Genomic DNA, 16,871 nt, shown 5'->3' with positions numbered 1-16,871 from the left:
TGTGGGACGATGCCCACGCGACGTGTACTTAGCACCCCGTGAGCCCCTGAACCCCGAGGTCAAGGCTGGGGGCCCGTGGGCGTGACTTAGCTTGCAGAGGACTTTCTTTGCCCGACGTGCTGCTGTTGTGGACGTCCTTGCCGTTGTTCCCATTAACTTTGAATTACACGCCAACCTTTAAACCTGGAGACGCGTCACGCATTCATCCCCATTTGCAGCCCCTCTTGGGTCGTGTCACCCGACGGGCGACCCACCGGGCTCCTCCCGCCGGCTTGCCAACAGTTTGCAGGAGCAAAGGGGCATCTGCTCGTTAGAAGGATCTCGCAGATCCTGCCCCTTCCCAGAGCAGAGGCCGGTCACCGCCCCCTCAAACTGTGGCTTCTACACAGGCAGCCCCTAGCCCCTTTGCACGGCTGCCTCGCACCGGAGTGTGTGGCCTCTGTCCAGAACCCCAGGGCTTTCAGCACCGTTCCTCCCACATCAGCAGGGGCGGGCTCCCCAAGGTTCTGCAGCTCCCACAAAAAAAACTCCCTGAACGGGCTCCCCAGAAGCACATCCCAGGCTTGAAGCAACACCAGCAACAGAAGTGGCAAGACCGTTTCCACCTGATGGGGAAAGCCAAGACGTTGGGGACATGCTTGGGCAGGATGGTCTGAGACAGGCCCCAGGAATGTCTGCACTGCCCTCTCCTGGGCGAGGGCCAGCCCCAAGCACCCGTCCTGCGTGATCGCTTTCAACTCTTTGTAGAATACATAGTGATTAAAACGCACAACGTAACCTCTCCGCTGCCTAGTTCCTGTTTCTGCAAGCCGGGGATGTCGTCAGCTTCTAGGATTCTATACATAAATAACCAAATGTGTCCATATTTTCTCTTCCACCCCCCTTCTACAAATGGTAACAACTCTAAATACTATTGGATATCTTGCCTTTTTTCTTCCTGCTGAGTAATAGAACCTAGACTTTCTCCCGGTGTCTTTGGCTGTCCATGCAAACCCCAAGAGATGCACCCCCCCCCCACCGTCCTGTGCTCTCTTTAGCCACTCCCCTGCTCCTGGGGCTGTGTTTTTCTGCTACAGATGGTCTGAAAGGCTGTGTGTGCGTGTCATTGCACACACACGCAGATACGTCCGCAGAGTACCCTTTTCTGAATTGCAGTCCCTGGTTTGTGGGTTTGAGAGGTCCTGTTTCACTGCCCTTCAGAGCACTGGGACCTGTTCTGGCCCCATTGGGGTGGGTTTGGGTGTTGTTGCCCCTCACTTGAAATTTGAGCCTCTGGAGCATCCCCAAGCCTTCAGGGCACATTCTCTCAAGCTGGCGCTGATGGGAGACCTCGGCAATGCTGTGTTCCGGGGGCAGAGCTGTCCCAGCAGCTCCCAGCCTTCCAGGTGAGGCATTTTCTTTCCTGTTCTGTGCCCTGCAGATAAACTGCGTGACGTTCCCTCACCCAGACACGATGCCGGAGCAACAGCTGCTGAAACCGACCGAGTGGAGCTATTGTGACTATTTCTGGGTAAGCGTGCCTCAGTTTCTCCCACTGTGTGACAGCACCATCCCCTCCCCCCACCCCTGGAGGACACCCAGAAGGGGCCTGAAGGGTCTGGAACTCAAAAGAGAGGGTCCGCTCCTGTCAAAACCTGCTGGTAGACTGAGCATCCAAGGGAGAAATTTAAGACCCTCTTTGGAGTCCAGATTGTTCCATAAATCTCAGAGAATGGACAGGGTTTGCGTTCGGGACAACACAGAAACCCCAGACGGAAGTCAGATAAGCAGGAGGGTTACTTCCCGGCTGCTTGGTAAGGGCAGGAGACTAGAGCTGATTTGAGTGGAGGCGCCCAGGCGGCTCCATGGGTGAAGCGTCCGACTCTTGGTCTCCACTCAGGTCTCGAGAGATCTCAGGGTTGTGAGTTCAAGCCCCGTGCTGGGCTCCAGGCTGGCATGGAGCCTACTTGAAAAAAAGGAAAAAAAAAAAAAAAAGATGATATGTTTTATCTTAGGTGTATTTTCGCACAATTAAATAGGTATCTTTTGACAAATGCACGGCCCACCTGCTCAGAAACTCTAAGAATAGCCCTCGGCGTGCACAAAATTTAAGTCTGCAATGACTTTCAAAGTGCGATCGCCTCCTTGTGGATTCACATAGTGCTGACGGTTGCTCAGCCTTGTGAACGTATTAAAAGCCAGCAAATTGTACACTTTAGGAGGAAAAAAACCCCAAAACACAACTTTCACAGGGACCCCGAGGACCAATAAATAAACAAAATAAAAGCTGTTTGTTTCCCCACTGTGCGGGACGGATTGCTTCCCGTTTTTAGATTTGCCAGCCAAGCACCGGACAGAAGTGCTGTGTTGCGTTGACAAGTCACTTGGGCTCTCAGAGATGCCTGTCAATTCCTGTTCCGCCCGCCGCCCCCCCATGTTTCTTCCAGGTCAGGGTGGGGATCTGTGCGGACAGGGGCTGCAAACACTGTGAGGAGGGACCTGTGGGGCCGCGGAGGTCAGAGTGTACGAGACTCTGTAGGTCCCGGGAGCATGTTGGGTTTCCTTCTGTTTGCAGTCGGAAGCTGTTGGAATAAGATGTGATGTGGTTTAGAAGCAGTGTGCGAGAAGGGCTGTGAGGGGGCACGGTGGACGTCAGCCGCAGGTGCAGGAGTCAGGGAAGCATGGTAGCAGCTACAGAGAAGTGGCTGAGTTTAGAGACGTTGTCCCTAACGAGGGGCGCAGGAAGAGGGGCATTCAGGGGAGACTAGCTGGAGCCCTGGGAGTGCCCACCACAAGAGCTGGAGATCAGCACGCATGGGGTTTCACGCGGGGCTGTTGGGGAGCCCTGGGAACAATGAAATGTACTAAGCTTAAACGTACTTGGAGAAGCTTTTAATTGTCCAGAGTAGCTTCCCATGACTTGGTGTGTCCTGTGGGATAGTGATCTCCCTGTCCCAGGAGGTATTAGCAGTATGGCCCAGCGGGTTTTGTGTCAGGACAGCTGAGGAAAGGGGATCCCATGTTGGGGGGGGGGGGGTTGGTGGGCGGATGTCCATAAACTTATTAAATGCTTGATGATAGGAAGTGGATTTCTCTCCACGCATCACCCACCCCTTTCCAGAATTCCCTTTTCCTAAAACTGCTGTGGAAGGGGTCTTAGAGATGCAACTCAGTCCTATTGCCAAGGGGGGAGGGTGGGCGGGGGATACAACCTAGGATTGGAAAGGCCTGACTGGGTCACCCGGAGGCTGAGCTGAGACAAGGACTAGGTCTTTTGGACCCTGGGACAGGGTCCTCACCGATGCACCTGCTGATATCAAAAGATGCCTTTTTAACCCCTTCCATTAAGAACCAAAGCATCTGACTCTGCATTTCTGATGGGGAAAGGCTATAATGGGGCAGACCATGGCTTTAGGTGGGGTACCCGAGAAGTCTCAGAGCCGAGATGAATATCCTGCAGGGAAGGGTGAACCTAGGGGCTTCTGGGCAGGAGGCAGGATGTTGGGGGGGAGGGGCAGGCAAGGAAGAGGTATTCAGCTGTCCTTGAGGAAAGTGCAAGCAAAACAAAAGAAAACATTTAGTTTTGAAATTTTGACAGTATTTGCTTGCAAAATGGACCCAGTACTGAGCTCTCATTTCATTGACTTGGCCATCTTCCCCGAGTCCCAACTTACTTCAAAGTGGACGAATATTAGGTAGCACTTACCGAGTGTTTCGTGTCCGGCGAGCACTGTGCCTGGCCGTTTCCGGAGGTCACTTATCCCGAAATGACCTCAGGAGGCGGGCACCAGTATTCCCCAGCTTCACGGATGAAACCACTCAGGCTTGGACAGAGGGGAGAGCTCGCCCGAGGCTTCCCAGCTGGGATGTCAACCCTGGCACCCTGCCCTTTTCCAGAACTCTGGCCTCCCTTCAGTCGGGTCTCTCCTGGAAGCCCCTGTGATCTGGTACGAATGTGAGAGGATGCCACTGCCTGGCCAGTACCGGGGGCTGACAGGAGACCAGAGGGCTTACGGTGAGGGTCACTTGCCCCTCAGGCCACAGACTGTCTCAGATGAGTGTCAGGCCACCAAGACTCCCCAGAGCTTCCTGCCAGCCTCAGCAGCTACCTGGAGGGAATGGCTAGGAGCCATTGGGAGCTGCTGTTCCTGACTTCCCCTTCTTCCTCTTCTTTCCCAGGTGGGGAGAATCAAAGGTCGTGGGCGTGGGGGAGGGGCGGCAGCTGAAGGGCTCAAGTCTGAGTGTGCCCGTGAAGGTGGGGGTGGGGGCAGCAGGAGAGACAAAGGTGGGACAGTGGGCACAGCTTCCCTCTTGGGCTGAGGTCCCGTCTCCAGGGACACCCGGGTCCCTTTGTGGATGGCCTTCCCCACGCCCCATTCCCTGCCGCTCTGGACACCCCTGTCACCTAATGTCTCATGCTTCTATGTCCCTTCTAGGCTGATAAGAAGGACCCCCAGGGCAATGGCACGGTGGCTGGGTTTGAGCTCCTGCTTCAGAAGCAACTGAAGGGCAAGCAGATGCAGAAGGAAATGTCAGAATTCATCCGGGAGAGGTGAGGCCCACGCCCCTCCCAGTTCCCATGGCCACAGACAGCGCCCCCTTGGCCCCTCTGAGCCTGATGTCGGGGAGCGGCTGGGATGAGCACTGGCCGCCCAACACTGGGCCTGGCTCACGCCATGGGGAACGTGAGACCCGGGGTACCACCTGTGACTCTAGGGGCAGATCTAACCTGCAGATGTGTTGCTAAGACCTCTGATAGGTTTAAAGTTTAGACCAACATTTTTTATTTTTTAATGGGTAGGTCTTACCTTACAAGCTGGCCAAAGGGCTTGTCTTGAGAAGGCCAAAAGTCTGGCAAGAACGGCTCACACAACAATGGGCCAGAGCCAGATGGCAACGCCCTGGAGAGGGAGCCTGAGGTCTGGTTTGCCGCAGTCTCCACCACTCCCTACTGTCTCCCCACACAGACTGCTTAGCTCCTTGACTTTCATGTGTCCACAGTCTCCACCACTCCCTACTGTCTCCCCACACATACTGCTTAGCTCCTTGACTTTCCTGTGTGGCCCTCATTGGAAGCCCTGTCCCTGTCATAACAAAAAAGGAGAATGTTCATCTTTGAACCCAAACTGTGTCCCAGACCTGGGCGTCTAGAACCCACTCCCCCATCCCTGCATCCAGGGAGCTCCCGTGAGATGGAAACGTCAGGTGAGGTCATTGTGACCAGCACGGGGGTCACAGTAATGGTTTTGCTGAAGGATGGCTTGTCTGAATGTAAAAGAGGAAACCAATCCAGCCTGATGGGAACAGGAAAAAGTGTAAGGAGAAGAAATTCCTTCTCCACCTTCCCGCCTGTCAGTCCCTCCAAGGTCTGAGACCCTGTAAAGTACACACTTAACCAGCACACACATGCACACACATGCAGACACACAACCCGCGTGTGCACACGCACATACACACGATTTGCCACCTGGAGTTTCCAGGGCACCCTGGACCTATTTACAGCAAATGGTAACGTATTTAAGAAAGCTTTTTAATGATAACAATAATGTAATAATAACTCTTTGGCATTTTAAAGCACCTCTTTTCCTTAGGAGGCCTGTTTTCTATTTGTATCATCAAATCTCTCTTTTATGAGCCATTACGCTGGCAGGGAATGGAGTGGAGTGTGAACATACACACCCTGAAATGTCCTGGGAGCAAATAAATGGAATCTGCCATTTCAGAACACGCTGGCCTTCCGCGAACAATGCAGACTTTTCTTGGGAGGCCTTCCTGAGCCAGGAGAGGCGAGAGCAGAGGTGGAGTGTGCTGGGCTTGGGGGCTTGCCGAGGCCCTGGCCTTAGGGCAGCTGGACAGGGCTTGGAGGGGAAGGCATGCCTGGCGGGTGTGGTTGGCCTCGAGGTGGTTTGGAGGGGTGAAGCTAGCAGAGAGATGTGTTGGCCACGGGCTGGAGCTTGCATGGTGGTCACCAGCGTCACCCAGGGGAGGGCAGAGTGATGGCAAGGGAGTGACAGAGCAGGAGAGAAACTCCAGCGGGCGCCGGAGCCTGGCCGGAGGTGGTGGGGAGGGCAGAGCCGTGAGAGAGGGAATGTGGCTGTGGGTCTCTAGGGGCAAAGCAGAAAATCTTATTCAGAATGATGCCAGGGGGCCTGGTGAGGACCCCCATTTCACATCACAGCACCTGTGGGCCATCAGCTTCCGGAGCTGCCGGGGGCAGGTGCTGCGGCCCTCGGAGTGTCTCTGGGGCCTCCCCGTTTGTCGGGTGACAGGGCTTGGGGCTTCGGAGGGGTGGCCCCGGGTGTCCCAGTGCAGCCCAGAGGAGCAGTCAGGCGGTGAGTGTTGCCTTTGACGACACTCGAACGCCACGGGCCAGATAAGACAGAACGCTCCCGAGAGAGTTGCCTGGAAAGTGTGTCAAGGGCCCCCCTGTTGGAAGTGAAATCCAAGGCAACTTCTCTCTCTAGGGAAATGGGATCCACCCCAGCTCTGGGCACTGCCTGGTTTCCATGGAAATACTTGTGCCCTTGCAAGCTTGACAGCTGGAGGCACAGGGAGGGAAGAGGGGCGCTGGGAGGCCGCAGGGGGGAGGTGGTGCTCCTGCTTCCCAGGGGCTGCCACCACTTAGGAGGGTCTAAGTCGGAGGTTCTGGGGCCTGGAGGGAGGCAGCCCTGGTCCATCATGAGTGACATCATTGATCTGAGGGCCTCCTGTGTGCAGCCCTAGGCTAGGAGCCGTGTGAATAGGAGCACTTCTTCGTGGCCCAGGAGACAGGTGGAAACATCTTTTTTTATAGATGAGGAGACAGAGGTTTGCACAAGTTCGTCCAGCCAATGAAGATTTTTTTAAGCACCTGCTGTGTATTGCGTGGATAGACAAGGGCCTTAAACTCTCAGAGCCTGTGGTCTAGTGGGTTTCTGTCTGCAGTCAGTGAGCACTAGGCTGCAGGTCGGACCCATGGAGCCAGAATGAGGTGGGTGGTTGCTCAGTCTGGTGCTGGAGAGCTGACCTGTTGGGTTTTCTCACTTTGCAGGATAAAGATCGAAGAGGAATATGCGAAAAACCTAGCTAAGCTCTCTCAGAACTCCTTGGCTGCACAGGAGGAAGGGTGAGTAGGGAGGACGGTGATGGGAATGGAGAGGAACCACCAACAGGAAGGGGGGAGTTCTTCCTCATCAATCCCTGATCTCTGTGCGGTCCCACTGAAATGGGGAAGTTTGTATAGACCTGGCTCCGAGGGGGCAAATTCCACATTATCTTCTCTGTATTGGACAAGGGCCTCCTACCCCCTCTGCCCTGTTAGCTAGATGCTGCCCCCCAGACACTTACCCCAGCACCCCTCTCTCTGAGGGCAAGCTGGTGAGACACCGGGTGAGAGAGGATTCTGGACCCAGGCCCTCGTTTAGAATTCTCTCCCATGAGCCCGAAGCCCAGGCTCCCCTCCCTCTCCAGCTACAGGGGTCCAGACCTCCTTAGGTCAAGCCTGGGCTGGGGGAGGCTCAACCCCACCCTCCCAACCACAGAGGAGTCCCTAGCGGTGGAAGACTTAAGGCTTGTCTGCTCATCTCTTGACAAAGACTTGCAGCCTGCCCTGGGAATGTAAAATGCTGTTTTCTACCACGGAAAACACTTTGGCAGTGCCTAGGAACACAAACTGAGATTACTGTATGACCCAGCAATTCCGCTCGTAGGTTCAGACCCAGAAGAATTGAAAACAGATACTCAGACAAAATACATGTACACACGTGTTCATAAGAGCAGGATCCACAATAGCCAAAACGTGCAAACAATCCAGAGGTCCATTAAGGGACGGGCCGATGAACAAAAAATGGTGTCCATGCAGACTGGATATGTGATGGAATATTATTTCACCGTAAGAAGGGAAACAGCCCCGACCTAGGCTACCATGTGGATGAAGCTTAGAAGCATCCTAAGTGAAAGACGTGGGATGAAAAGAGTGCATGTGATGAGATTTATATAAATCTCATATAAATGAGATTTCCATTTATATAAAATGTGCAGATAGGCAAACCCATGGAGGTGGGATGAGGTGGGTGGTTGCCTAGAAAGTGGGGAATGGAGGGTAACAGCCTCATGGGTTCGGGGTTTCCTTTCAGGGGTGTATATTCATCTGCTTGGGCTCCTGTAACAGAATCCTACAGATCGGGTGGCTTCCATAATACAAATGTAATTTATCCTGGTTCTGGAGGCCAAGAGGTCCAAGATTTGGAGGTCCGGCATGAGCCCTCCTCTTGAGTTGCAGGTGGCCGCCTTCTCCCTATGGTTTTCTCTCCCTGTGGAGAGAGAACAGGCTCCCTGGAGTCTCTTCTTGTAAGGACAGGAATCCTATTGAATCAGAGACCCCTCCCCTTTGACCACATTTGACCTTAATTACTTCCTTAGAGGCCCCGTCTCCAAGTAACAGCCATACTGGGTGGCTTTGGGGGGGACACCACCATTTGAATTTGGGGTGGGGGCTTAGGGCTTCAACATGTATGAATTTGAGGTGGGGGCTTTGGGATTCAACATAATGAATTTGGGAGAATCACAAAATACAAATTTGGGGTGGGGGCCTTAGGGCTTCAACATATGAATTTGAGGAGCAACACTGGGGTATAGGGCTTAGGGCTTCAACATATGGGTTTGGGGGGGACACAAACATGAATTTGGCGTGAGGGCTTAGGGCTTCACCATGTGGCTTTGGGGAGGACACAAACATGGAATTTGGGGTGGGGGGCTTGAGGGCTTCAACATGAATTTGGGGGCTATAGTGGGGTATGGGGCTTAGGGCTTCAACATGTGACTTGGGGGGGACAAAAACATGAATTTGGGGTGTGGGTCTTCAGCATATGGATTTGGGGGCTCCTTAACAGGAGTACAAATGTTTTGGACCAGGGTAGAGGTGAGAGTTGCACAGTATAGTGAGTATACCTAGTGCCCTTGATCGCCCTCTTTAAAACAATTAGTTTCAGCTAAGGTGGATTTTGCCTCCATCATAAAGGTGACCGGACTCGGGAGGGGAGAGCTGAAAGGCCCCGCCAGGTCTTCTCCCCAGTGCCTTCCTCGCTCTGGGGCAGGCTGTGCTGGAACCCCTGCTGCAAGGGGAAGTGAGCCCCGAGGACGGAGGTCGTCCTGTCCTGGGTGGCTGTGCTCATCAGAGGGCCGCCCGCACGCCTTGAAGCCTTCAGGGGACCGGCTGTGCCAACCCCATGTGGCTTTCATTCCGGCCTCTCTGCGTGGGCTCGCTGTGCAGCCGAGAGGCCGCCTCCGTGTGGTCTGCCACCGACCCGGTGGGCCACGGGACGGCCCCTGCAGGCCCAAGGGGCTCCTCTGCGGAAACGAGCCCACCCCCGGTGGCCGCCTTCCACCCCGCACACTGGGCCCTGAGATGGGGGTAGGAAGCGAGGGTGGAGGTGGGGGGGTTGTGGGGGGTGTCCCCCCTCCACCCTGGCATGGAGGCTTTCTTAGATATCCCCTGCCCGGCAAATGCAATGCTGCTCTCGCGGCTTCCGGCTTCCACCTCCTCGGCCTGGGCTGCTGCCAAGGACACTGCAACCTGCCAGCGGGCTCAGCATATGCTCCCAGCTGCACGCACCAGGCCTGTGCCGCCACGCCGTGCACACACATGCCCTTACACACACGGGCCGTGCAGCACACGCCCGCTCGCTTGCATGCACGCCATGCCCCTGCAACACGGTCACGAACGCATACTTTGCCGTCGCGGCTGCAAGCCCATGCGCCTCCTGGGGGGGGTGAACGCGTGGGGTCCCCCGCCCACAATGTGCAGCCGTGCCGTTTGGCAATGACACAGAGCTTTGGACATGAGCGGGGTGCCGGAGCCCAGAACCCTGGGGCAGTCCAGGAAGATGCTGGTGGGGGAGGGGCGGGCATCAGGCGCTGCGCCCGGTCCGATTCCGCAGGGTGTGTACACTGGTGATGGATTCCGTCTCCCGTCTTTCTCGCCTGTGTGGGAAGGAAATGGGATTTGGGTCTTTTCTCGTTGTTAAGGGTGACAGGAGCGTGCGTTTCCGTTGGGCAGGCCTCGGACTGCATTGCGACAGAAATTTATGTCAGGTTTTATTTCTTTCATTAACCTCTCACGAGATGAAAAAAAAATCTGTCTTCAAGTGAGAGAATCTCTAAATTGCTTTTTTTTTTTTCCTCCTGAATTCCAGGGGGCCTGGAATTCTGGGGTTGGGGGGGACGGGTGGCTGGCGGAGCTCTGGGTGTTTGCAGCAGTGCCTGCCCACCCACCTGTGAATGCCCAGCCTGGGGGTGGGGCCAGGACCTTGGCCAGAGCCTGACTTTGGGCCTCCCCCTTCCCCACAGCCTCACCCAGATGACATTCTAAGGCCCCTAAGGCAGTCCTGGGGCAGGTGACCCTGCTGACAGTAGGCTCAGATTCCGGACCACCCAAGGCCTTTCTGGCTTCTGAGCTCTCCCTTGTAGGCTCCTCGGTAGCTCGGCTGCAGGGAGGGGCCCTCTCTGTCCACGTTCTTTCGGGTTCCCATTCCTCCCAGGCCTGCTTTTGCATGGCGCCCAACTCTCGCTCTAGGTCTGTGATCCCTCTTGACATAATCCATGTGCAGGGCATCGGGTGAGGATCAAGAGTTCTCTTTTTTGCCCTGTGGATATACGGTTGTCTCTGCCCATTTGCTGAGACCATCCTCCGTCCCTCACGGAGCTGCTTGGCCCCTTTGTTACACGTAACTTGCCTGTATCTGGGTGTCTGCCTCTGGACCCGGTATCCTGTCCTATCTGCATGACCCCCACGACTGTTCCTTCCCCCTTCTTCCCCCTCCTTCCTCACCCACCCATCTGCCAAATCGGGGGAGGAGCCAAGCCGCCCCGCTTCCAGGAGCTCAGGCCCTTGCAAACCAGCTTGGAGCACCCCATTCCTCACTCCCACTCTCCAATGAGCTCCCCAGGGATCCCCAGCCAGGACCACCCCAGGGGACCTTTCTCTGCTGCCAGACTCCTAGAAAGAATTGCGCAGTCCTTTCCCATGAGCCAGCACCACAACCAGACAGGCTGGGACAGTGGCCACAGAGACTCGTTTTGTTCTGTTGGGCAGTTCTCAGCTGCTGGTGGCCCCGCTGGAGGCCCATGCTGCCTTTTTACATCAGCTTTGCCACCCCACTCACGTTTTATGGATTCTCGGGGGGCAAGTGGCTTTTTGATGAAATGGAGGCACCTGCAGGGTCAGCCTGGGTTTACTGGCTGGGGGAGGAGGTCTGGAGCCAGGACCCATGGGTATTGCTGGAAGTCCAGCAAGGCTCAAGCGTTCCAAGTAGTAAAGGGCACCAGGGCCGCTTGTGAAAGCCTTGGGAATTTCGGGAGATCGCTTCTGTCTGAGACGTCTCCTTAGAGTAGAAAGTGATTAGCTTTCAGGACTCTGTCTTCCTCCGGGAAGGTGTGGGCAGCATCAGAGCTCCCAGCCCAGATTCAGGACTGGCAGGGGCCCCGCCTCAGTGGAGGAGGATGAACGGCCTTTCCTGCTGCGTGGGTGTCTGTGAGAGGCAGCCTGGGGGTCTGTCTCCCCTCCCCCTTGGAAGTCTGGCCACTGGAGGCTTATCCGCAGGCAGGGCTGTTGCGGCACCTTTTTTTTTTTTTTTTTTTAAGATTTTATTTATTTATTTATTTATTTAGAAAGAGCCAGAGAGCACAGGCGGGGAATGGCAGAGGGAGAGGGAGAAGCAGGCTCCTATCTGAGCAGAGAGCCTGGCACAGGACTCCATCCTGGGACCCCAGGACCCCAGGATCACAACCTGAGCCAAAACCAGACACTTAAACAACTGAGCCACCCAGGCACCCCTGCATGGTGGCACCTTTTGTTTGCAGATGGCTTCTCCCTGAAAAGATGGCTGGCCTTCTTCCTGGGTAGACCAACAAGCGTTTGCACTGTCCATCTAGGAGCCAGGGGTGGGCCCCGGGAAGACACAGGGACAATAACACGCAGGTGTGCAGGGCCCCCGCCTGCGGCTGTACCCCATCTTCCTCTTGCTTCTCCCCAGCTTCTCTGAGGTTCCAGATGTTTCCCCAGCCTCTGCCAGCACCTGCCCCTCAGCTCGGTTTGGGATGGCTCACCTGGAGATCCGCTGTCCGCCCCTCGGGGGGTGCTGAGATCTCTGATCCGAGTCTGCTGTTCTCCCTCGTGTTGTAGGTCCCTGGGAGAAGCGTGGGCCCAGGTGAAGAAGAGCCTCGCGGATGAGGCGGAAGTCCATCTCAAGTTCTCCGCCAAGGTAAGGTGGCCCCGCGGCCTCTCTGGGTTGGTTGTGTGCAGCCATGTACTGCTGAGGGGCTCGTCGTGGTCTCTCCGGTGTGTCCTGCTGGCCCTTTTCCGTGGTCCATGGTGTGGATTTCTGGTGCGGGGAACCAGAGGCACAAAAGCAACCATCAGCCAGGGGTACCCACTGTCCCCAGACGGTAGCATCAGGAGGCATAAATGTCCATCAGCATCTTGGAGAGTCGTAAAAGGTTGATAAGGGTTAGTAGTTATAAGTACTTATTACCTTTGTTTTTAATATAATTTGCTAAGTGTAGACCATTGAATTTTAATGCTGGCCATCTTTAGCAACCAGCTCAGAAAATTCCTCCAAGTTTAGCGTTCAGCTCTGTGAGATGAGGGTGGGTACCCCTCAGTCCCTCAGGGGACCCTCACTCTCCTTTGCTGGGCATGTTCTGTTTCTTAATGCTGTCAGGAGAGACTAGACTGTGCCCCAGGGAAAATCTGCTGGTTTTGTTTGTGACCTTGAGGACAGTGGGGTTTCTCTCCTGTTCACTCTGCATCACCAAATTCCATCTCAAGCTCTCATCTACTCTTCAGGGGTAAAAATAAACCCAGTGTCTAAAGGAAATAATTCACACTAAAGTGTGAATGACTGATGGGGCAACCACGAGCATGGTCGCCTTTTAAAGGAAGAAAGACCCCTTTAGGGTAGCACCATTCTCGGGGACCTTTGCTTCCTGGGGTTCACGCTCTTTCCACCATCCCCAGTCAGACACAGCAGCCTGACAAGGTGCTTGGGCAAAGCACTTAAATTCTGAGCCCCTGTTTTTAAATTGGAGGGCATGCTGCCTCCTTTACTACTGTAGGAAGGTAGCATCTCCCAAAAGCGCCTGGCTGCTCCTCCCTGACTCCCACACTCTGCGTTAATGGTTCCATCTGTTCTCCAGAGCTTTCCTCAAAGGAATCACCATTCTGGGCTTTGAGGTCCCCATGAGAAGTGCGCTGTTGGAGGACAGGACTCCGGCTTTGTACACGTCTCACCACCCTGTCCGGTGATGGTCCCCCTGCACAGAGCGGGCACAATGAAGGGCTCACATGATTGGGACCCACGAAGGGGCTTTATAAAGGTCTGGGGGGGTGAGGAGAAAACAGTGCTTTAGAAGCCCCCTGCTTCGGAAGGATGTTAGCTCCCCGAGATTGGGTTGGCCCATGACTCAGCCATGAGTGAGACTTTCTGGGCTCACTGTGGCACCCTAACCCAGCCACGGAGCCCTTGGCGGGAAATTTTTACCAGTCGAATGAGGCGTCTTTTATCCTGTCTTGCACAAAGTAGTTCTTTTCAAGCTGCTGATAGGGAAGTGCTTCAGGCCTCCCTTCTTGCATCCCGACCCCAGGGGCATCTCCGCTGCTGGGGGAGATGGCCCGGGGAGGCTGCCTGTGTGCAGGAGAGCTGAATCCAGCCTCGACAAGGTTACCTGCTGGGTCCCCAGGAACCCTGGCGTACCCGGTGTTCATCAGCAGGACCCTCCCGTCTTGAAGGTTTCCAGATGCTCAGCAGGTGACAAAATGCTCTCCAGCTCAGATCCCGGTGGGGAGCGGCTCCGTCCCACAGGGTGTCCGTTGCGAGTACTGGATTCTGAAGTGACCCACACTTGTGTCTGATGTAGCTGTGCATCAGGGCCTCCCACAACACCCTCTGCACATTTGATAATTTGCCGAATGGCCCCCGGAACTCAGGGAGACCTGTACTTAGGTTACTGGTTTATTCTGTATTAAAGGACATCATGAAGGATATAGATGAACAGCCAGGTGACAGGGTACGCAGGGTGAGGTCCGGAGGAGCCCTGAGCTTAGGAACTTCTGTCCCCATGGACTTGACCAACTCACCAACCTCAAAGCTCTCAAACCGATGATTTATAGATTTTTGTAGAATTTTTATCCCGTGGGGATAATCGCTTATTAACTCCACCTCCTGGTCCCCTTCCCTCCCCAGGGGTTGGAGGAGGGGTGGGAAGTTTGAAGCTTCTAATCGTGGCTTGGGCTTTCCGGTGACCCAGCCCCCATCCTGAAGCTCTCTGGGAGACCACCATGGTCACTTCATTAGAACAAACGATGCGGGGCGCCTGGGTGGCTCAGTGGGTTAAGCCGCTGCCTTCAGCTCAGGTCATGATCTCAGAGTCCTGGGATCGAGTCCCGCATCGGGCTCTCTGCTCAGCAGAGGGCCTGCTTCCCTCTCTCTCTCTCTCTCTCCCTGCCTCTCCATCTACTTGTGATTTCTCTCTGTCAAATAAATAAATAAAATCTTTAAAAAAAAAAAAAAAAAAAAAAAGAACAAACGATGCTTCTCTCATCCAGGAAAAGCCAAGGGATTTAGGAGTTCTGTCTCAGAGACCAGGGTCAGAGACCAGATACTAGCACAAAAGATGCCCCTTGCCCCCCAACCGCTCAGGAGAGTTACAGCGCTTTCAGGAGTTCTGTCTGGGAGCCGGGGACAAAGGCCAAAATACATGTTTGTTGTATCAGAGTATCCCAGTGGGTAAGCGTTCTAGAAGGTTCTGTGCAGGGAATCACTCCTTGGCCTTGGTTTTTTCCACCGTCTTGCCAGTCAGCGTCTGCATATCACAAATGAGCGGGGCAGAGAGACTCCATCAAGGCTCGTGGTCACAGAGCCTCCAGCTCTGCTCCGGGGGAAGCAAAGGGCGAGACTTAGTCCATCAGCCACTTGCCCCCACCCCGGACCTTCTCTCTGGGCAGACCGGTGGCATTGAAGGCACAGGGGACTTCAACATGCTGCCGATGGGGGGTGGGGAGGGGGACTTGAGACCAATGTTCACGGAAACCAGATGTCCGATGAGACGTCTGCTGCCCCCAGCCTGTCCATCAGTGTTGGTGGCCTTAAGGAACCGGACTGTAGCCCCGTGGGAGGACTGTGGTTCCTTGAAGGCAAAGGGGCTCCGAGGGTTTATCCCTCTGCCGTCGATCGTAGGGCTCCAATATGCCCGAAACCCATTTTAGCATCTGCTACCAGAGGGCTCGTTGAAATTCCGCTCGGAGTGTTCCGCTTTGGGGTGGGGGGCGGGTGAGTGCTCATTTAAGAAATGCAGTTTCGTCAGGGCCGTCTTTCAGGCGGTGCTTCTCTCCCGGTTCCAGCCACTGCTCCTGGCAACAAAGCTCCTAACGAAACAAGATTGCCATATACAAAGGAAGTGATACCTGGCTTCAGCCGAGGAAGGGAAAATGGGAAAATTCTTTCTGATGGAAGAGAAGTCTAATCCGGCAGGAGAGACCATACGTGCCGACGGGACATTTTAGGGGGACAGTGGGAGTCAAGAGACGTTGGGTTCTATGTGGGGGCTTTCCCTAACAAGCTTTGGGACCTGGGGCAAGTCTTAGCATCTCTCGGCTTCCTTTTTCCTTTTTTCTTTTTTTTTTTTAATGTGTGAAATGAAGAGTTTGGACCAAATCGGTGGCTTGAAGCTTACTTGACTGGGACCCCCAGTCACCCATTTCCCACGGGCAGCCAGAACATGCAGGCGCCCTCGCCCAGATAGCCATATACAGATACGCATACACGTGCATCGCCAAGACAGATGCTTCCCGAAGCCGCCCTTGTCCTTCTGCCTAAGATGCACTCCGGTGCTCTCTCTTTCTAATCCAAAAGCCAGTCCTGACCCTACACTCCCCGCTAAGCTGATTTCCCAACTCTCAGGCCAGCTCAGGAGGTCATGAGGGCAAGCGTCCGGGAAGGCCTTCTGGCCCTGGGCAGACTAAGGTGCTCAGACGTAAGGAGCAAGTAGGGACGGACACCCAGCCAGCGTTCTTAAAGAAACAAATAGTCTTTTGAAAGCACACTTAAAAATATAGGAGAATCCATGGGTTTCTGTCTATGGAAAGACATGCCTGTGACCACAAGTGGCATTACGTTTCCAGAAAGTCAGTTTGGAATCTGGGGGACACATTTTGGTGTATTGGCAGGTTCTGGGGCCCTTCCCCAGACCACAGGACCTGGGGCTGGGACCCAGGAATCCTGTTGTCCCTCTGGGTAACTCTTGGGCACATGGAATTCTGGAAATCAATTCACTTCCTAGGCCCTTGGAAAGCGACCTCCGAGTTACCAAATCAACAGGCTGAGTTCACTCTCATCAGTCCCCCCCACCAAAAAAAAATCAAGAGCAGGTGTCCACAGCAACTAAGTGAAGCCACTTCTTCGCCAATATCTGATCTATATGGGAAAGTGACTGTGTGTTCTGGGCAGCTCCCAAGTGTGTAATGTCCTGCAGGCTGCCAGCAGGTGGGGCTATCTTCCTAGGCAAGGCCACTTCTGGGGGCTCAGAAAAATGAGGCATTTACATGGGGGGCACGGTGTTTGGTTGGCTTGTGCTTTGTTAGCCTTTGAAGGTCATCAACAAAGGCATCCACTTCTCTCTCAGGCATCAGGCACTGAAGATTGTGTCATTCTCCCAGGTAGTAAAGGGGCACCCACCCCGCGCCAGCTCCAGCCGGACGCTGTGGACACAGCGGGACAAAGCCCACAGGTCTCTGCCCTCTCGGAACTCACAGTCACATGTGTTTGGTGGTTTAGGGCTACAAACACGGAAGTCCTGGGGGCTCTGGAGAAAAAGGGAGTGTGGCAAGAGTCTGGTGAGGAGGAAGAGAGAGAAGCAGT

The 16,871-nt window shown here is 54.7% G+C and overlaps 1 protein-coding gene across 7 annotated transcripts in view; it reads left to right on the top strand.

Annotated features, from left to right (window-relative positions):
• The window catches only part of GAS7 (growth arrest specific 7), a 203,053-nt gene that overhangs the window by 171,817 nt on the left and 14,365 nt on the right, over positions 1–16,871 (top strand). For all 7 annotated transcript variants that reach the window (XM_082708220.1, XM_082708225.1, XM_082708222.1 and 4 more), the window contains 4 exons: positions 1,421–1,510; positions 4,416–4,531; positions 7,010–7,084; positions 12,140–12,218. In XM_082708220.1, the coding sequence (XP_082564346.1) occupies positions 1,421–1,510; positions 4,416–4,531; positions 7,010–7,084; positions 12,140–12,218 (360 nt within the window). The remainder of the gene's footprint in view (positions 1–1,420; positions 1,511–4,415; positions 4,532–7,009; positions 7,085–12,139; positions 12,219–16,871) is intronic.

This window comes from Mustela nivalis (genome assembly GCF_964662115.1).
Source record: "Mustela nivalis genome assembly, chromosome: 17".
Taxonomy (NCBI): Eukaryota; Metazoa; Chordata; class Mammalia; order Carnivora; family Mustelidae; genus Mustela; species Mustela nivalis.
This window is presented reverse-complemented; position numbering and strand designations above follow the sequence as displayed.